The sequence below is a fragment of the Lissotriton vulgaris genome, unplaced genomic scaffold (genome assembly GCF_964263255.1).
Source record: "Lissotriton vulgaris unplaced genomic scaffold, aLisVul1.2 SCAFFOLD_6546, whole genome shotgun sequence".
Taxonomy (NCBI): Eukaryota; Metazoa; Chordata; class Amphibia; order Caudata; family Salamandridae; genus Lissotriton; species Lissotriton vulgaris.
In genome coordinates, this window is record NW_028241978.1 from 66,642 (window position 1) to 86,267 (window position 19,626).

The 19,626-nt window shown below is 51.8% G+C and overlaps 5 protein-coding genes across 5 annotated transcripts; 1 reads left to right on the forward strand and 4 right to left on the reverse strand.

Annotated features, from left to right (window-relative positions):
• Positions 1 to 11,873: 11,873 nt before the first annotated feature.
• LOC147669112 (histone H4) lies at positions 11,874 to 12,240 on the reverse strand. Its single transcript, XM_086948219.1, has one exon. The coding sequence runs from the start codon at positions 12,221 to 12,223 to the stop codon at positions 11,912 to 11,914; it is 312 nt and encodes a 103-aa protein (XP_086804345.1). The 5' UTR covers positions 12,224 to 12,240; the 3' UTR covers positions 11,874 to 11,911.
• A 1,241-nt stretch (positions 12,241 to 13,481) lies between these two features.
• Positions 13,482 to 13,904, reverse strand: LOC147669113 (histone H2A type 2-C-like). Its single transcript, XM_086948220.1, has one exon. It carries the CDS (start codon positions 13,902 to 13,904, stop codon positions 13,506 to 13,508), a length of 399 nt encoding a protein of 132 aa, XP_086804346.1. The 3' UTR covers positions 13,482 to 13,505.
• A 294-nt stretch (positions 13,905 to 14,198) lies between these two features.
• LOC147669114 (histone H2B 1.2-like) lies at positions 14,199 to 14,667 on the forward strand. Its single transcript, XM_086948221.1, has one exon. The coding sequence runs from the start codon at positions 14,234 to 14,236 to the stop codon at positions 14,612 to 14,614; it is 381 nt and encodes a 126-aa protein (XP_086804347.1). The 5' UTR covers positions 14,199 to 14,233; the 3' UTR covers positions 14,615 to 14,667.
• An 869-nt stretch (positions 14,668 to 15,536) lies between these two features.
• On the reverse strand, positions 15,537 to 15,962 carry LOC147669115 (histone H3). The gene has a single exon (XM_086948222.1). It carries the CDS (start codon positions 15,945 to 15,947, stop codon positions 15,537 to 15,539), a length of 411 nt encoding a protein of 136 aa, XP_086804348.1. The 5' UTR covers positions 15,948 to 15,962.
• Positions 15,963 to 16,797: 835 nt separating this feature from the next.
• On the reverse strand, positions 16,798 to 17,521 carry LOC147669116 (histone H1.01-like). The gene has a single exon (XM_086948223.1). The coding sequence runs from the start codon at positions 17,493 to 17,495 to the stop codon at positions 16,848 to 16,850; it is 648 nt and encodes a 215-aa protein (XP_086804349.1). The 5' UTR covers positions 17,496 to 17,521; the 3' UTR covers positions 16,798 to 16,847.
• Positions 17,522 to 19,626: the final 2,105 nt, after the last annotated feature.

The following is a 19,626-nucleotide window of genomic DNA, read 5'->3' on the forward strand; positions in this document are numbered from 1 at the left end:
ATTCATTAAAACTGCTGCCTGGAGGCTTGAGGTAGGCCCAAGGCCTTGCAGACCTTTCCCTCTAACTGTAAAGGGGTTAAATAAACTTTGTGTTGTCTGAGATGTGTTGGTTATTCACACATCCAGGCAGGGGTGATACCTAAAATCTTACCCTGCGCGGAGCTCCATAACCCTGGGTAGAAGGTACAACTTCATACCCTTTGAAGGTTAACACCTCCAAATGTCACAAGTATCAGTACAACTGGTGCCTGGATGCTGGAAGTAGGCCCAAGGCCTTGCAGGCCTTTTCCTGTTACTCTAAATGAGTTAAATACACTTTGCTGAGTATGTAAAGTGCTTTCTTTTCAAACGTGCAGCTAGGGGTGAAATCTGGAATCTTACCCTGCGCGGAGCTCCATAACCCTGGGTAGAAGGTACAACTTCATCCCCTTGAAGCTTAACACCTCCAAATGTCACAAGATTCATTAAAACTGCTGCCTGGAGGCTGGGGGTAGGCCCAAGGCCTTGCAGACCTTTCCCTGTAACTGTAAAGGGGTTAAATACACTCTGTGGTGTCTGAGATGTGTTGGTTATTCACACATCCAGGCAGGGGTGATACCTGAAATCTTACCCTGCGCGGAGCTCCATAACCCTGGGTAGAAGGGACAACTTCATCCCCTTGAAGCTTAACACCTCCAAATGTCACAAGATTCATCAAAACTGGTGCCTGGTTGCTGGAAGTAGGCCCAAGGCCTTGCAGGACTTTTCCTGTAACTGCAAAGTAGTTAAATACACTTTGCTGAGTATTTGAAGTGCTTTGTTTTCAAACATCCAGCTATGGGTGAAATCTGGAATCTTACCCTGCGCAGAGCTCCATAACCCTGGGCAAAAGGTACAACTTCATCCCCTTGAAGCTTAACACCTCCAAATGTCACAAGATTCATTAAAACTGCTGCCTGGAGGCTGGAGGTAGGCCCAAGGCCTTGCAGACCTTTCCCTGTAACTGTAAAGGGGTTAAATACACTCTGTGGTGTCTGAGATGTGTTGGTTATTCACACATCCAGGCAGGGGTGATACCTGAAATCTTACCCTGCGCGGAGCTCCATAACCCTGGGTAGAAGGTACAACTTCATACCCTTTGAAAGTTAACACCTCCAAATGTCACAAGTATCAGTAAAACTGGTGCCTGGATGCTGTAAGTAGGCCCAAGGCCTTGCAGGCCTTTTCCTGGAACTGCAGAGGAGTTAAATACACTTTGCTGAGTATATGAAGTGCTTTGTTTTCAAACCTCCAGCTAGGGGTGTAATCTGGAATCTTACCCTGCGCGGAGCTCCACAACCCTGGGTAGAATGTACAACTTCATCCCCTTGAAGCTTAACACCTCCAAATGTCTCAAGATTCATCAAAACTGGTGCCTGGATGCTGGAAGTAGTCCCAATGCCTTGCAGGACTTTTCCTGTAACTGCAAAGTAGTTAAATACACTTTGCTGAGTATATGAAGTGCTTTGTTTTCAAACCTCCAGCTAGGGGTGTAATCTCGAATCTTACCCTGCGCGGAGCTCCATAACCCTGGGTAGAAGGTACAACTTCATCCCCTTGAAGCTTAACACCTCCAAATGTCACAAGATTCATTAAAACTGCTGCCTGGAGGCTGGAGGTAGGCCCAAGGCCTTGCAGACCTTTCCCTGTAACTGTAAAGGGGTTAAATACACTTTGTGGTGTCTGAGATGGGTTGGTTATTCACACATGCAGGCAGGGGTGATACCTGAAATCTTACCCTGCGCGGAGCTCCATAACCCTGGGTAGAAGGTACAACTTCATACCCTTTGAAAGTTAACACCTCCAAATGTCACAAGAATCAGTAAAACTGGTGCCTGGATGCTGTAAGTAGTCCCAATGCCTTGCAGGACTTTTCCTGTAACTGCAAAGTAGTTAAATACACGTTGCTGAGTATATGAAGTGCTTTGTTTTCAAACCTCCAGCTAGGGGTGTAATATGGAATCTTAATCTGCGCGGAGCTCCATAACCCTGGGTAGAAGGTACAACTTCATCCCCTTGAAGCTTAACACCTCCAAATGTCCCAAGTTTCAGTAAAACTGGTGCCTGGATGCTGTAAGTAGGCCCAAGGCCTTGCAGGCCTTTTCCTGGAACTGCAGAGGAGTTAAATACACTTTGTTGAGTATATGAAGTGCTTTGTTTTCAAACCTCCAGCTAGGGGTGTAATCTGGAATCTTACCCTGCGCGGAGCTCCACAACCCTGGGTAGAAGGTACAACTTCTTCCCCTTGAACCTTAACACCTCCAAATGTCGCAAGATTCACTAAAACTGCTGCCTGGAGACTAGAGGTAGGCCCAAGGCCTTGCAGACCTTTCCCTGTAACTGTAAAGGGGTTAAATACACTCTGTGGTGTCTGAGATGTGTTGGTTATTCACACATCCAGGCAGGGGTGATACCTGAAATATTACCCTGCGCGGAGCTCCATAACCCTGGGTAGAAGGTACAACTTCATACCCTTTGAAAGTTAACACCTCCAAATGTCACAAGTATCAGTAAAACTGGTGCCTGGATGCTGTAAGTAGGCCCAAGGCCTTGCAGGCCTTTTCCAGGAACTGCAGAGGAGTTAAATACACTTTGCTGAGTATATGAAGTGCTTTGTTTTCAAACCTCCAGCTAGGGGTGTAATCTGGAATCTTACCCTGCGCGGAGCTCCACAACCCTGGGTAGAAGGTACAACTTCATCCCCTTGAAGCTTAACACCTCCAAATGTCACAAGATTCATTAAAACTGCTGCCTGGAGGCTGGAGGTAGGCCCAAGGCCTTGCAGACCTTTCCCTGTAACTGTAAAGGGGTTAAATACACTTTGTGGTGTCTGTAATGTGTTGGTTATTCACACATCCAGCTAGGGGTGACATCTGAAATCTTACCCTGCGCGGAGCTCCATAACCCTGGGTAGAAGGGACAACTTCATCCCCTTGAAGCTTAACACCTCCAAATGTCACAAGATTCATCAAAACTGGTGCCTGGATGCTGGAAGTAGGCCCAAGGCCTTGCAGGCCTTTTCCTGGACCTGCAAAGGAGATAAATACACTGTGCTGAGTATGTAAAGTGCTTTATTTTCAAACGTGCAGCTACGGGTAAAATCTGGAATCTTACCCGGTGCGGAGCTCCATAACTCTGGGTAGAAGGTACAACTTCATCCCCTTGAAGCTTAACACCTCCAAATGTCACAAGATTCATTAAAACTGCTGCCTGGAGGCTTGAGGTAGGCCCAAGGCCTTGCAGACCTTTCCCTCTAACTGTAAAGGGGTTAAATAAACTTTGTGTTGTCTGAGATGTGTTGGTTATTCACACATCCAGGCAGGGGTGATACCTAAAATCTTACCCTGCGCGGAGCTCCATAACCCTGGGTAGAAGGTACAACTTCATACCCTTTGAAGGTTAACACCTCCAAATGTCACAAGTATCAGTACAACTGGTGCCTGGATGCTGGAAGTAGGCCCAAGGCCTTGCAGGCCTTTTCCTGTTACTCTAAATGAGTTAAATACACTTTGCTGAGTATGTAAAGTGCTTTCTTTTCAAACGTGCAGCTAGGGGTGAAATCTGGAATCTTACCCTGCGCGGAGCTCCATAACCCTGGGTAGAAGGTACAACTTCATCCCCTTGAAGCTTAACACCTCCAAATGTCACAAGATTCATTAAAACTGCTGCCTGGAGGCTGGGGGTAGGCCCAAGGCCTTGCAGACCTTTCCCTGTAACTGTAAAGGGGTTAAATACACTCTGTGGTGTCTGAGATGTGTTGGTTATTCACACATCCAGGCAGGGGTGATACCTGAAATCTTACCCTGCGCGGAGCTCCATAACCCTGGGTAGAAGGGACAACTTCATCCCCTTGAAGCTTAACACCTCCAAATGTCACAAGATTCATCAAAACTGGTGCCTGGTTGCTGGAAGTAGGCCCAAGGCCTTGCAGGACTTTTCCTGTAACTGCAAAGTAGTTAAATACACTTTGCTGAGTATTTGAAGTGCTTTGTTTTCAAACATCCAGCTATGGGTGAAATCTGGAATCTTACCCTGCGCAGAGCTCCATAACCCTGGGCAAAAGGTACAACTTCATCCCCTTGAAGCTTAACACCTCCAAATGTCACAAGATTCATTAAAACTGCTGCCTGGAGGCTGGAGGTAGGCCCAAGGCCTTGCAGACCTTTCCCTGTAACTGTAAAGGGGTTAAATACACTCTGTGGTGTCTGAGATGTGTTGGTTATTCACACATCCAGGCAGGGGTGATACCTGAAATCTTACCCTGCGCGGAGCTCCATAACCCTGGGTAGAAGGTACAACTTCATACCCTTTGAAAGTTAACACCTCCAAATGTCACAAGTATCAGTAAAACTGGTGCCTGGATGCTGTAAGTAGGCCCAAGGCCTTGCAGGCCTTTTCCTGGAACTGCAGAGGAGTTAAATACACTTTGCTGAGTATATGAAGTGCTTTGTTTTCAAACCTCCAGCTAGGGGTGTAATCTGGAATCTTACCCTGCGCGGAGCTCCACAACCCTGGGTAGAATGTACAACTTCATCCCCTTGAAGCTTAACACCTCCAAATGTCTCAAGATTCATCAAAACTGGTGCCTGGATGCTGGAAGTAGTCCCAATGCCTTGCAGGACTTTTCCTGTAACTGCAAAGTAGTTAAATACACTTTGCTGAGTATATGAAGTGCTTTGTTTTCAAACCTCCAGCTAGGGGTGTAATCTCGAATCTTACCCTGCGCGGAGCTCCATAACCCTGGGTAGAAGGTACAACTTCATCCCCTTGAAGCTTAACACCTCCAAATGTCACAAGATTCATTAAAACTGCTGCCTGGAGGCTGGAGGTAGGCCCAAGGCCTTGCAGACCTTTCCCTGTAACTGTAAAGGGGTTAAATACACTTTGTGGTGTCTGAGATGGGTTGGTTATTCACACATGCAGGCAGGGGTGATACCTGAAATCTTACCCTGCGCGGAGCTCCATAACCCTGGGTAGAAGGTACAACTTCATACCCTTTGAAAGTTAACACCTCCAAATGTCACAAGAATCAGTAAAACTGGTGCCTGGATGCTGTAAGTAGTCCCAATGCCTTGCAGGACTTTTCCTGTAACTGCAAAGTAGTTAAATACACTTTGCTGAGTATATGAAGTGCTTTGTTTTCAAACCTCCAGCTAGGGGTGTAATATGGAATCTTAATCTGCGCGGAGCTCCATAACCCTGGGTAGAAGGTACAACTTCATCCCCTTGAAGCTTAACACCTCCAAATGTCCCAAGTTTCAGTAAAACTGGTGCCTGGATGCTGTAAGTAGGCCCAAGGCCTTGCAGGCCTTTTCCTGGAACTGCAGAGGAGTTAAATACACTTTGTTGAGTATATGAAGTGCTTTGTTTTCAAACCTCCAGCTAGGGGTGTAATCTGGAATCTTACCCTGCGCGGAGCTCCACAACCCTGGGTAGAAGGTACAACTTCTTCCCCTTGAACCTTAACACCTCCAAATGTCGCAAGATTCACTAAAACTGCTGCCTGGAGACTAGAGGTAGGCCCAAGGCCTTGCAGACCTTTCCCTGTAACTGTAAAGGGGTTAAATACACTCTGTGGTGTCTGAGATGTGTTGGTTATTCACACATCCAGGCAGGGGTGATACCTGAAATCTTACCCTGCGCGGAGCTCCATAACCCTGGGTAGAAGGTACAACTTCATACCCTTTGAAAGTTAACACCTCCAAATGTCACAAGTATCAGTAAAACTGGTGCCTGGATGCTGTAAGTAGGCCCAAGGCCTTGCAGGCCTTTTCCAGGAACTGCAGAGGAGTTAAATACACTTTGCTGAGTATATGAAGTGCTTTGTTTTCAAACCTCCAGCTAAGGGTGTAATCTGGAATCTTACCCTGCGCGGAGCTCCACAACCCTGGGTAGAAGGTACAACTTCATCCCCTTGAAGCTTAACACCTCCAAATGTCACAAGATTCATTAAAACTGCTGCCTGGAGGCTGGAGGTAGGCCCAAGGCCTTGCAGACCTTTCCCTGTAACTGTAAAGGGGTTAAATACACTTTGTGGTGTCTGTAATGTGTTGGTTATTCACACATCCAGCTAGGGGTGACATCTGAAATCTTACCCTGCGCGGAGCTCCATAACCCTGGGTAGAAGGGACAACTTCATCCCCTTGAAGCTTAACACCTCCAAATGTCACAAGATTCATCAAAACTGGTGCCTGGATGCTGGAAGTAGGCCCAAGGCCTTGCAGGCCTTTTCCTGGACCTGCAAAGGAGATAAATACACTGTGCTGAGTATGTAAAGTGCTTTATTTTCAAACGTGCAGCTACGGGTAAAATCTGGAATCTTACCCGGTGCGGAGCTCCATAACTCTGGGTAGAAGGTACAACTTCATCCCCTTGAAGCTTAACACCTCCAAATGTCACAAGATTCATTAAAACTGCTGCCTGGAGGCTTGAGGTAGGCCCAAGGCCTTGCAGACCTTTCCCTCTAACTGTAAAGGGGTTAAATAAACTTTGTGTTGTCTGAGATGTGTTGGTTATTCACACATCCAGGCAGGGGTGATACCTAAAATCTTACCCTGCGCGGAGCTCCATAACCCTGGGTAGAAGGTACAACTTCATACCCTTTGAAGGTTAACACCTCCAAATGTCACAAGTATCAGTACAACTGGTGCCTGGATGCTGGAAGTAGGCCCAAGGCCTTGCAGGCCTTTTCCTGTTACTCTAAATGAGTTAAATACACTTTGCTGAGTATGTAAAGTGCTTTCTTTTCAAACGTGCAGCTAGGGGTGAAATCTGGAATCTTACCCTGCGCGGAGCTCCATAACCCTGGGTAGAAGGTACAACTTCATCCCCTTGAAGCTTAACACCTCCAAATGTCACAAGATTCATTAAAACTGCTGCCTGGAGGCTGGGGGTAGGCCCAAGGCCTTGCAGACCTTTCCCTGTAACTGTAAAGGGGTTAAATACACTCTGTGGTGTCTGAGATGTGTTGGTTATTCACACATCCAGGCAGGGGTGATACCTGAAATCTTACCCTGCGCGGAGCTCCATAACCCTGGGTAGAAGGGACAACTTCATCCCCTTGAAGCTTAACACCTCCAAATGTCACAAGATTCATCAAAACTGGTGCCTGGTTGCTGGAAGTAGGCCCAAGGCCTTGCAGGACTTTTCCTGTAACTGCAAAGTAGTTAAATACACTTTGCTGAGTATTTGAAGTGCTTTGTTTTCAAACATCCAGCTATGGGTGAAATCTGGAATCTTACCCTGCGCAGAGCTCCATAACCCTGGGCAAAAGGTACAACTTCATCCCCTTGAAGCTTAACACCTCCAAATGTCACAAGATTCATTAAAACTGCTGCCTGGAGGCTAGAGGTAAGCCCAAGGCCTTGCAGACCTTTCCCTGTAACTGTAAAGGGGATAAATACACTTTGTGGTGTCAGTAATGTGTTGGTTATTCACACATCCAGCTAGAGGTGACATCTGAAATCTTACCCTGCGCGGAGCTCCATAACCCTGGGTAGAAGGTACAACTTCATCCCCTTGAAGCTTAACACCTCCAAATGTCACAAGATTCATCAAAACTGGTGCCTGGATGCTGGAAGTAGTCCCAATGCCTTGCAGGACTTTTCCTGTAACTGCAAAGTAGTTAAATACACTTTGCTGAGTATATGAAGTGCTTTGTTTTCAAACCTCCAGCTAGGGGTGTAATCTGGAATCTTACCCTGCGCGGAGCTCCACAACCCTGGGTAGAAGGTACAACTTCATCCCCTTGAAGCTTAACACCTCCAAATGTCGCAAGATTCACTAAAACTGCTGCCTGGAGACTAGAGGTAGGCCCAAGGCCTTGCAGACCTTTCCCTGTAACTGTAAAGGGGTTAAATACACTCTGTGGTGTCTGAGATGTGTTGGTTATTCACACATCCAGGCAGGGGTGATACCTGAAATCTTACCCTGCGCGGAGCTCCATAACCCTGGGTAGAAGGTACAACTTCATACCCTTTGAAAGTTAACACCTCCAAATGTCACAAGTATCAGTAAAACTGGTGCCTGGATGCTGTAAGTAGGCCCAAGGCCTTGCAGGCCTTTTCCTGGAACTGCAGATGAGTTAATTACACTTTGCTGAGTATATGAAGTGCTTGGTTTTCAAACCTCCAGCTAGGGGTGTAATCTGGAATCTTACCCTGCGCGGAGCTCCACAACCCTGGGTAGAAGGTACAACTTCATCCCCTTGAAGCTTAACACCTCCAAATGTCTCAAGATTCATCAAAACTGGTGCCTGGATGCTGGAAGTAGCCCCAAGGCCTTGCAGGACTTTTCCTGTAACTGCAAAGTAGTTAAATACACTTTGCTGAGTATTTGAAGTGCTTTGTTTTCAAACATCCAGCTATGGGTGAAATCTGGAATCTTACCCTGCGCAGAGCTCCATAACCCTGGGCAAAAGGTACAACTTCATCCCCTTGAAGCTTAACACCTCCAAATGTCACAAGATTCATTAAAACTGCTGCCTGGAGGCTAGAGGTAAGCCCAAGGCCTTGCAGACCTTTCCCTGTAACTGTAAAGGGGATAAATACACTTTGTGGTGTCTGTAATGTGTTGGTTATTCACACATCCAGCTAGGGGTGACATCTGAAATCTTACCCTGCGCGGAGCTCCAAAACCCTGGGTAGAAGGGACAACTTCATCCCCTTGAAGCTTAACACCTCCAAATGTCACAAGATTCATCAAAACTGGTGCCTGGTTGCTGGAAGTAGCCCCAAGGCCTTGCAGGACTTTTCCTGTAACTGCAAAGTAGTTAAATACACTTTGCTGAGTATTTGAAGTGCTTTGTTTTCAAACATCCAGCTATGGGTGAAATCTGGAATCTTACCCTGCGCAGAGCTCCATAACCCTGGGCAAAAGGTACAACTTCATCCCCTTGAAGCTTAACACCTCCAAATGTCACAAGATTCATTAAAACTGCTGCCTGGAGGCTAGAGGTAAGCCCAAGGCCTTGCAGACCTTTCCCTGTAACTGTAAAGGGGATAAATACACTTTGTGGTGTCAGTAATGTGTTGGTTATTCACACATCCAGCTAGAGGTGACATCTGAAATCTTACCCTGCGCGGAGCTCCATAACCCTGGGTAGAAGGTACAACTTCATCCCCTTGAAGCTTAACACCTCCAAATGTCACAAGATTCATCAAAACTGGTGCCTGGATGCTGGAAGTAGTCCCAATGCCTTGCAGGACTTTTCCTGTAACTGCAAAGTAGTTAAATACACTTTGCTGAGTATATGAAGTGCTTTGTTTTCAAACCTCCAGCTAGGGGTGTAATCTCGAATCTTACCCTGCGCGGAGCTCCATAACCCTGGGTAGAAGGTACAACTTCATCCCCTTGAAGCTTAACACCTCCAAATGTCACAAGATTCAGTAAAACTGGTGCCTGGATGCTGTAAGTAGGCCCAAGGCCTTGCAGGCCTTTTCCTGGAACTGCAGAGGAGTTAAATACACTTTGTTGAGTATATGAAGTGCTTTGTTTTCAAACCTCCAGCTAGGGGTGTAATCTCGAATCTTACCCTGCGCGGAGCTCCATAACCCTGGGTAGAAGGTACAACTTCATCCCCTTGAAGCTTAACACCTCCTAATGTCACAAGATTCATTAAAACTGCTGCCGGGAGGCTGGAGGTAGGCCCAAGGCCTTGCAGACCTTTCCCTGTAACTGTACAGGGGTTAAATACACTCTGTTGTGTATGTGATTTGTTGGGTTTTCACACATCTAGGCAGGCAAGCATCACAAAAACAGGTGGCTGGAGACAGGCCCAAGGCCTTGTCCTGATGCTATAAAGGGGTGAAATACACTTTGACCATGTAAAGTGTTTTCTTATCAAACCTCCAGCCAGGGGTATAACCCGAAATCTTACCCTGCGCGGAGCTCCATAGCCAAGGTTAGTAGGAGCAACTGTATCCCTTTGAAGATGAACTCAACCAAATGTTACAATTATCACTAAACAGGCCCACAGCCTTGTGCTGATACTGTAACAGGGGTGAATCTCACCCTGCGCGGAGCTCCATAGCCCTGTGTAGAAATAGCCACTTTGTGCCTGCAGGCTAGAAATGGGCTTGGGACACTGAAGGCTAGAATCTGATAATGTAAAATACCTTTTGAATGAAGGTATTTTTTTTTTGGCAGACCTCCAGCTAAGGGGGAAAACCGGAAATGTTACCCGAATCGGAGCTCACCAGCCCTGGGTAGGAAAAGTGACTTTGTCCCCTTGAACCTAAAGAGTTGGTATAAAATCAATTTAAAAAAAAAAGTGTATATATAGTTTTTTTTTGCTTACCTCCAGCTAAGGGGGAAAACCGGAAATGTTACCCGAATCGGAGCTCCATAGCCTCGGGTAGAAACAGTGACTTTGTCCCCTTGAACCTAGAGAGTTAAAAAAAAAAAAAAAATGTTTATATATAGTAAAAAAAATACAATACAATAGAAATATGTGTTTGTAGGTTTTTTTTTTTTTTTTTGGGCCGACCTCCAGCTAAGGGGGGAAACCGGAAATGTTACCCGAATCGGAGCTCACCAGCCCTGGGTAGGAAAAGTGACTTTGTCCCCTTGAACCTGAAGAGTTAGTATACAATGAATTAAACAAAAAAAATTGTATATATCGTTTTTTTTTCTGTTTTGCTTACCTCCAGCAAGGGGGAAAACCGAAAATTTTACCCGAATCGGAGCTCCCCAGCCCTGGGTAGAAGTAGTGCCATTGTCCCCTTGAACCAAACTGTCCACACAGAAAAAAACTGAAACGGGTGCTTAAAGACCCACAGGGACCCGTAAACGGTCATGCTGGTTCGCCGCAAGAATCAGGATGCCACAGCCTCTTCCTATGGGCCTGCATGGGAACTCGACTTCATCGACCATTAAGCCCCCACGCAGTGGGGGCTTACAGAGCCTGGGCAGGAGACAAAGTTGGAGTTAGCGCGGCCGTTCCGCCGCCCGGCCATCTGGTCGCCAGGCTCACTGGGCCATCTGGTCACTGCACAACGGTGCGACCAGATGGCCCACTGAGCCATGCGACCAGATGGCCGATCGGCGGAACCGCCGCGTTAACTCCAACTTTGTCTCCCGCTCTGGTGCTGTAACCCCCCACTACGTGGGGGCTTAATAGTCGGCATAGGTCCCCCAGTCCAGGCCTCCAAGACGGCGGGCCCCTGGGCAGGGCTAAACCTGCCTTATCTCCCGAGTTTCGTCGCCCCAGGATAACGGGACCCTGGGGCGGTCTACACACGCCTTAGGTCCCCAGTCCAGGGCTCCATGACGGTGGGCCCCTGAACCGGGCTGAACCCGCCTTAGGTTACCAGTTCAGGGCTCCATGGTGGCGGTCCCCGGGGCCGGGCTAAGCACGCCTTATCTCTCCGGTTTCGGGGCCAAGGACAACGGGACCCTGGGGCGGGCTAAACACGCCTTATGGTCCCCAGTCCAGGGCTCCATGATGGCGGGCCCCTGGGCAGGGATAAACACGCCTTAGGTCCCCAGTCCAGGGCTCCATGATGGCGGAGCCCTGTGCCGTGCTAAACCTGCCTTATCTACCCAGTTTCGGGCCTCAGGATAAAGAGACCCTGGGGCGGGCTACACACGCCTTAGGTCCCCAGTCCATGGCTCCATGATGTAGGTCCCCTGAACCCGCCTTAGGTTACCAGTTTAGGGCTCTACGGTGGCGGACCCTGGGCCGGGCTGAACCCGCCTTCCCGAGCAGAGTGGCTGCGGAGCAAATCCCCGGGTTCCCTCCATCCTCCCCTCCCGACCGAGTGGGGGCCTAGATAGGAGCCCTGCGCTGCGGGAATAATAGTTCATAGACCCAGCTCTCACAAGACATGGTGGTCGGCTCTTAAAAGAGCCTTTGGGTTGTTTTGTCTTTTTTTTCCGTGGGCAAGTCGAGTGTTTAACCGCCGAATCCGTAGAGGGTGCGGCCCTGGCGCTTCAGGGCATAGACCACATCCATGGCGGTGACGGTCTTCCTCTTGGCGTGCTCGGTGTAGGTGACGGCGTCCCGGATCACGTTCTCCAGGAAAACCTTCAGCACTCCGCGGGTCTCCTCGTAGATGAGGCCGGAGATGCGCTTGACTCCGCCACGGCGCGCCAGGCGGCGAATGGCCGGCTTGGTGATGCCCTGGATGTTGTCCCGGAGCACCTTGCGGTGCCTCTTGGCGCCGCCTTTGCCGAGCCCCTTCCCTCCTTTGCCGCGTCCAGACATGTTCTCCTCTCGGTGCTGTGAGCAGAAGTGATAGCTCCAGCCCCCGCACCGGCTGATTATATGGAGGAGCTGCGGACCTGCGAGGGAGTCCAAGCGCCCGCCCTGTGAGGCGGGAGAGCCCGGCCCCGGCCCGCCCTCTGCAGGGAGCGGGGGCTGGAGAGGCCGTTGCCGTTTGAAAAAGAGCGGGCTCCCAGCCCGCCTTTGTCATGGGTTGGCTCAGCTGCTGCCGCCGGCGCACAGACCACAGTCAAACACACGCACACGCCTCCCTTCCCGGCCCCCACTTGTGACCGGCCCGCCTAACCCTCTCGTTCCGTGCCCCCCTCCCAATATGAACAGAAGCCTCGGACATTTCTAAAGGAGCCCAACACACGTTAACGGCCTCACCGGCACCACCCCGCTGTGTGTGGCCGCCTGCAACCCCGTAACACTGTCCACGTCTCGCGCCCAAGGCACCTCCCTTCCCGGCCCCCACTTGTGACCGCAGCCCGCCTAACCCTCTCGTTCGGTGCCCCCTCCCAATATGAACCGAAGCCTCGGACTTGTTTCAATGGAGCCCTACACCGGCACCACCCCGCTGTGTGACACCGCCTGCAACCCCGTAACACTGTCCAAGTCTCGCGCCCAAGGCACCCCTTTTCCCGGCCCCCACTTGTGACCGCGGCCCGCCTAACCCTCTCGTTCCGTGCCCCTCCCAATATGAACAGATGCTTAGGACATGTTTCAATGGAGCCCACACCGGCTCCTCCCCGCTGTGTGTGACTGCCTGCAACCCCGTAACACTGTCCACGTCTCGAGCCCAAGGCACCTCTCTTCCCGGCCCCTACTTGTGACCGCGGCCCGCCTAACCCTCTCTTTCGGCGCCCCCTCCCAATATGAACAGAAGCCTCGGACATGTTTAATGGAGCCCAACACACGTTAAAGGCCTCACCGGCACCACCCCGCTGTGTCTGGCCGCCTGCAATCCCGTAACGGTCCCCATCTCGCGCCCGGTTGTGTCGTCTGCCCCAAAAAGATGCCAAATAAATATAGGATTTTTATTAGAAAAAACATTATGGATATCGGACTCGAAGCTGGGCTTTGGGGACGGGGGCAACATTTATATGCAGGGCCGAGGGCTTGGAGTGTGTCCCACCTATGAAGCGACGGCGCGGGCGCTGCCGCATCTATGAAGCCGCCAGAGTAACACCTCGGCACGGATACGCTCTTTGATGGAGTCTGTGGATGGCCCTGAAAAGAGCCTTTGTGTTTAGGGTGTATTTCCACGGGGGTCTGCGGGCCTTTACTTGCTTGCTTTGCCCTGTGCCTTGTGGCTCTCGGTTTTCTTGGGCAGCAGCACGGCCTGGATGTTGGGCAGGACTCCTCCCTGGGCGATGGTGACTCGGCCCAGCAGCTTGTTCAGCTCCTCGTCGTTGCGGATGGCCAGCTGGAGGTGTCTGGGGATGATGCGGGTCTTCTTGTTGTCCCGGGCGGCGTTGCCAGCCAGCTCCAGGATCTCGGCGGTCAGGTACTCCAGCACTGCAGCCAGATAGACGGGGGCACCGGCGCCCACCCTCTCGGCGTAGCTTCCCTTACGGAGCAGTCTGTGCACACGGCCCACGGGGAACTGGAGCCCGGCTCTGGAAGAGCGTGTCTTGGCCTTGGCGCGGGCCTTTCCTCCCTGCTTTCCGCGTCCAGACATGGCGATCGATGTACAGTCTCAGTCACACAACAGCGAGAATGATACTGCTCTTTTTGCTGGACTCGGTAATATAAAGACTTCGGGTGCGTCTGATTGGTTGACAGCTAGTCGTTGATAGTACTTCTCATTGGAGGAAGGCGTGCTATGGTTTAGCCAATCAGTGTCCCAGAACCGCATTACAATAGGAAGTGGGGGCCCGGCCTATACCTGCCAATGAGAAGGGAGAGCCGGGAAGAAGCTGCTTTGCACGCCCTGGCTATAAATACAAGTGGGGCCGCCCAAACATGATTTCTCTCGGCTCCACAGCACGCGGTGAAAGATCCTCGACCATGCCTGAACCAGCCAAGTCCGCGCCGGCTCCCAAGAAGGGCTCCAAGAAAGCGCTCTCCAAGCCGCCCAAGAAGGACGGGAAGAAGCGCAAGAGGAGCAGGAAGGAAAGCTATGCCATCTACATTTACAAAGTGATGAAGCAGGTGCACCCGGACACCGGCATCTCTTCCAAGGCCATGGGCATCATGAACTCCTTCGTGAACGACATCTTTGAGCGCATCGCTGCAGAGTCTTCCAAACTGGCTCTCTACAACTCGCGGCGCACCATCACCTCACGGGAGATCCAGACCGCAGTCCGCCTTCTGCTGCCCGGAGAGCTGGCCAAGCACGCCGTGTCGGAGGGCACCAAGGCCGTCACCAAGTACACCAGCGCCAAGTAAGGCTTCCAGGCGCACCCCAACGAACACAACGGCTCTTTTAAGGGCCAACCACTTCCTCCCCTAAGAGCTAATGTAACCCTAGTATGACAGAAGAATATGTGTTTTTATAAGGGTAATGTTGAGCGCAGATAGCGCCGCTCTCCCGGGGTTTGCTGCACACCGAGGGACGATGGAGCAGGCAGCCCGTTTTGCCTCTTTCAATAAACATGTCTATATGAATGAGCCCTCCCTGGGACCAAGTGCCACCTATGCACTGTAATGTAACGATGACGTTATATAAACCTGCTGGCAATTCACACAGCTACTCCCGGGCAATTTGCTTTCCATGTTATGGGCGAGCAGCTTTAATGTGTGCCGGTTTAATTAGCGTTGTGTTTGTATTTCCAGACCCAGGGGAACGGCTACAATACGCCCCGGGGCAAACGCTACCGAAATCAGACACATGAACCCCATGTACCGGGAGCCCAGATGCCTCATAGCGCTGGCTTGTGACCAGCGGATCCCTGCCGCCATTAAATGATGGGCACATTGACGAGGTGTTTGTGCACTGTGAAGACGGAAGGCTCTGGTCACCCCCAGAGCCTGTATAAGTTGCCCAGTACTCGTGGTACTCTCAGAACCCGATGTACCGGGAGCACAGATGCCCAAAAGCGGTGGCTTGTGACCCGCGGATCCCTACCACAACCCTCTACCCAAACAACGCTTCAAATGAAGGGCACGTGGAAGAGGTGTTTGTGCACTGTGGACACCGAGTGCTCTGGTTTCCCCAGAAGCGGTATAAGTTGCCCGGTGCTCGTGGTATTCACAGCCCCTCCTCCCTAACCTGTAGGCCATGCCATGGCAGATAAGAGAAGCTCAAAGGTGACAGGGTGGTGGCCCTTAAAAGAGCCGTTGTGGTGGTTGTTCGGGTCGGTCTGTCTCCTTAGGCTCTCTCGCCTCGGATGCGACGGGCCAGCTGGATGTCCTTGGGCATGATGGTCACCCTCTTGGCGTGGATGGCGCACAGGTTGGTGTCCTCGAAGAGCCCGACCAGGTAGGCCTCGCTTGCCTCCTGCAGGGCCATGACGGCGGAGCTCTGGAAGCGCAGATCGGTCTTGAAGTCCTGGGCGATCTCCCTCACCAAGCGCTGGAAGGGCAGCTTGCGGATGAGGAGCTCGGTGGACTTCTGGTAGCGGCGGATCTCGCGGAGAGCCACGGTGCCGGGCCGGTAGCGGTGAGGCTTCTTGACTCCCCCGGTGGCAGGCGCGCTCTTGCGAGCTGCCTTGGTGGCCAGCTGCTTGCGGGGCGCTTTGCCGCCGGTGGACTTGCGGGCTGTCTGCTTGGTGCGGGCCATGGCGGGAGCGGTCTCTCTCAGCGACGAGCGAGGAAGAATGGCGTCTACCGGGGAAAGAGCTCTATTTATGCCCTCACAGACGGAGGGCTGCTCTGGTTGGCTGAAGAGACCGCCCTACGTTCGAAAATAGCCCGCGGTGTACAACGATTGGTTACTGAACGGGAGGCTGCAGCCTAGCTGTCCAATGAGCTGTGGATAAAAGAGAAGCCTCCGGTTGAATGACGTGAGTTGGAGCCGGAGCCGGAGCCCGCGCCTCGGCCAGCCTTTGTCTCCGTGTCCGTCCATCCACTACTAGTCACGCCGACGACTCGACCCCGGTCCCCCGGGAGAGGAGCCCGAGATGTCATAAGCACACTGCCCTTATCACCCTGGAACACTCCCCCGTTACCTGCGCTCGAGTCTGCCCGGGTACAGTGAAAGCACCAACACACACACACACACACGTTTATAATAAACCCCGGTCTTATGACTCCCAGACCCCCTTCTTACCCGCCCCTGCTCACCCTGGAACACTCCCCCGTTACCTGCTGCTCGATTGAAAGAGCACAATCCTCTGCTTTATGCAGACACTACATCGAGTCTGCCCGGGTACAGTGAAAGCACCGAGACACACACGTTATTGCACATGCATTATAAACGGAGGTCTTATAACTCCCAGACCCCCTTATTGTCTATGTTATACCGATTTCAATCCACGCAGCCCCGAAAGAGCCGTTTATATGGCCAAGATCACACGCGGCACTCGCGCGTGGAAAGGTGCCCTATGGATGCATTGTGCGGTTTATTTTTGAGAAGTGGGGCATTGGGTGGGTGCAAAGGTGGGGATGAACACGCTCTCTTCTAGACAGGGTGGTGGCCCTTAAAAGAGCCGTTGTGTTTGCAGTGTCTCGGTGCAAGCCCTTACTTCTTCTTGGGCGCTGCCTTTTTGGGCTTCGCTGCTTTGGGCTTGGCTGCCTTGGGTTTGACTACCTTGGCAGGGCTTTTCTTGGCTACTTTGGGCTTCGCCGCCTTGGCTTTCGCTGGGCTCTTGGCAGCCTTCTTGGCGGGGGCAGCCTTGGGCTTCTTGGGGCTCTTGGCTGCTGCTGGCTTCTTGACCTTCTTCGGGCTCTTCTTGACCCCCGCGGGAGCCTTTTTGGGCTTCTTGGCGGCAGGGGCTGCTTTCTTGGCGGCTGGCTTCTTGGTCTTGGAGGCTGACTTCTTGGCCGCCTTCTTACCTTCCAGCTGCTTCTTATTCACCTTGAAGGATCCGGAGGCCCCGGTGCCCTTCAGCTGAGCTAGGGCGCCTTTGCTGACCAGGCTCTTGAGGGAGACCTTGACGCGGCTCTTGTTCTTGTCCGCATCGTAGCCGGCGGCGGTCAGCGCCTTCTTCAGGGCCACCAGGGAGACTCCCTTCCTCTCGGCCGAGGCGGTCACGCACTTCAGGATGAGATCGGACACGCTGGGACCGGAAGGCTTCTTGGCCTTGGAGGCCCCCGCTGCTTTCTTCTGCTTCTTCTTGGGGGCGACCTCAGCGGGAGGAGCCGCGGCGGCTGGAGCGGTTTCTGCCATTGCTATGCAAGTCTCGACGCTGACGCTGTCACAGAACGGAAATGTACCTCGGCCCGAGCCCCGTGCATATATAGGGAGGAGCCAGCCCCTGATTGGTCCCGAGGAGAGAGGGCTGTGCGAGGCGCACTCGGCTCTCTGCTCCGAGCTGACATTTGTGTTTCCTACCATCGGAGTTTCAAAGTTTTAAACCACAATCCGTTAAACACACGCTCCCGTGCACACATGAAAAGAAGCCCAGCTTCAGCCCCTTCCCGTGCCCGCCCCCGTTTCAGCCGACCCCGTCCACAGAGGCTTGCAATCCGCCGTGAATCTCTGCCCTCCCCCGGTGGCTGACGCCTCCGTGACCGGAATCCCGGGCTCCGGGACCCTTTTCCCCGGTCCACCCTCGCGCTCTGAGGCCGGGAGCGGCGGCCCGCGGGCGGGAGGGGCCTCCTGCAGGGAGCGGGCCAAGTGGAGTCACCATGGGGCTCCGGGGGCCGCGGGGAGCGCCTCCTGCACCGGGCCGAAGTAACACAGGGCTCCGCCGGCCGAGCGCGGGGAGCGGAGACAACGCCAGAGAGACCCGGCCCCCCGGGGGCCAGGGGGGCCCTCGCCGCGCGCCTGCACCCTCGGCTGTGGCACCCAAGGCTCCGGGGCAGCCGGGGGGACTTTCACAAGCAGCGGGGCACGGTCCGGCATCAAGACTCACGGGCATCACAAGGCGGCTGCGCGCTGGTAGCTTCACATGCAGGCCGAGGGCATTCACTGCCAAGCACCGAGCTGGACGAGACGGGGGCACAGTAAACATAATAAACACACAGTGACACCATAGAGGCAGGCGGCCGAGTCAGACCTACATGCTTAATGGCACCCAGAGTGAGAGCAGAGGGTGTGAATGCACCTGAAACGGTGACCCCAGTACCTGCACGGAGGCCCTCTGCTGAGCTGATTTTCACAGCTGGAGTTAGGTTTACATCTCAGGTGACATCTTTGGACGGGACCCGACCATAACAACGCGGTCAAAACACCGCTGTACATTTCGATCGCTGCATTTACAACGCAAGTCTTCTCCACGACTTGCACGGGAGGGCGCACTAGACTAAGGAATAGTGCGATTTGCAATTCCAACACCTTCCCTACCTTACTTAGGCTGGAGTTGGAATAGTAAATCATACTATTCCTGAGTGTAGAGCGCCCTCCCGCGCAAGTCGTGGAAAGCCCCTAAAACAGCAATGTAATGTACCGCAATCTGATTGTTACAACATACATCCCACACTACAGAGTGAGGCCTTTGACTATCACTGTTGTATTGAGCTCGATGGCTGGGGTGGGGACCACTCCTGAATCAAATGGGATGTCAAGAGTGCGACCTGTGCCCACAAATCAGATTCTGCGCATGGCAGCCTGATTGAGGTCTAATTACAGGGTTTCGCCTTATATGTAGGTAGAAGGAAACACAAAGAAAACACTTCACATAGTCCAAAACGTACATGAACACCATTCACAGTTTCAGATCTTACCCTTCAGGTACCCAGGCCCATTCCTAGCTTCCAGGAACCTGTTCTAGTAATATATCTGACACAATGAGGTTTCCAGAATCAAGGGGACAAAGTCAGTCCTTCTACCCCGAGATATGGAGCTCCGCACAGGGAAAGATTTCACGCCTTTCCCTGGGATGGAGGTGTAAGAATAAAATACTTCACATGGACCAAAACTGCACAAAAAAACAGTCACCATATCAGAATAGAGCCTTCAGGGCACTGGGGCATTTCTAGCCTCCAGGGACCTGCTTTAGTGATATTTGTGACATTATGGGGTTTTCCGATTCAAGGGCACTAAGTCACTCCTTCTACCCAGGGATTTGGAGCTCCACGCAGGGCAAGATTCAACATTTCCCTCACGGGTGGAGGTGAAGAAATGAAAACACTTCACCTAGCCTAAAAGGTACATGCACCCATTTGAAATATCATGCCTTGGCCTGCAGAGACATGGGCACATTTCTATTCACCAAACACACGTTTTAGTGATAATTGTGAAATTATGATGTGCTCAGCTGCAAGGGGACAATGGCACTCCTTCTACCCAGAACTACGGAGCTCGGCATAGGGTAAGATTGCAGCCTTTCCCCTTGGATTTGAGGGAAGCGTTTTAC

Excerpts from the sequence above, each read along its gene's own strand:
- LOC147669112 (XM_086948219.1), bottom strand. The coding sequence starts at position 12,223 with ATGTCTGGACGCGGCAAAGGAGGGAAGGGGCTCGGCAAAGGCGGCGCC.
- LOC147669113 (XM_086948220.1), bottom strand. The coding sequence starts at position 13,904 with ATGTCTGGACGCGGAAAGCAGGGAGGAAAGGCCCGCGCCAAGGCCAAG.
- LOC147669114 (XM_086948221.1), top strand. The coding sequence starts at position 14,234 with ATGCCTGAACCAGCCAAGTCCGCGCCGGCTCCCAAGAAGGGCTCCAAG.
- LOC147669115 (XM_086948222.1), bottom strand. The coding sequence starts at position 15,947 with ATGGCCCGCACCAAGCAGACAGCCCGCAAGTCCACCGGCGGCAAAGCG.
- LOC147669116 (XM_086948223.1), bottom strand. The coding sequence starts at position 17,495 with ATGGCAGAAACCGCTCCAGCCGCCGCGGCTCCTCCCGCTGAGGTCGCC.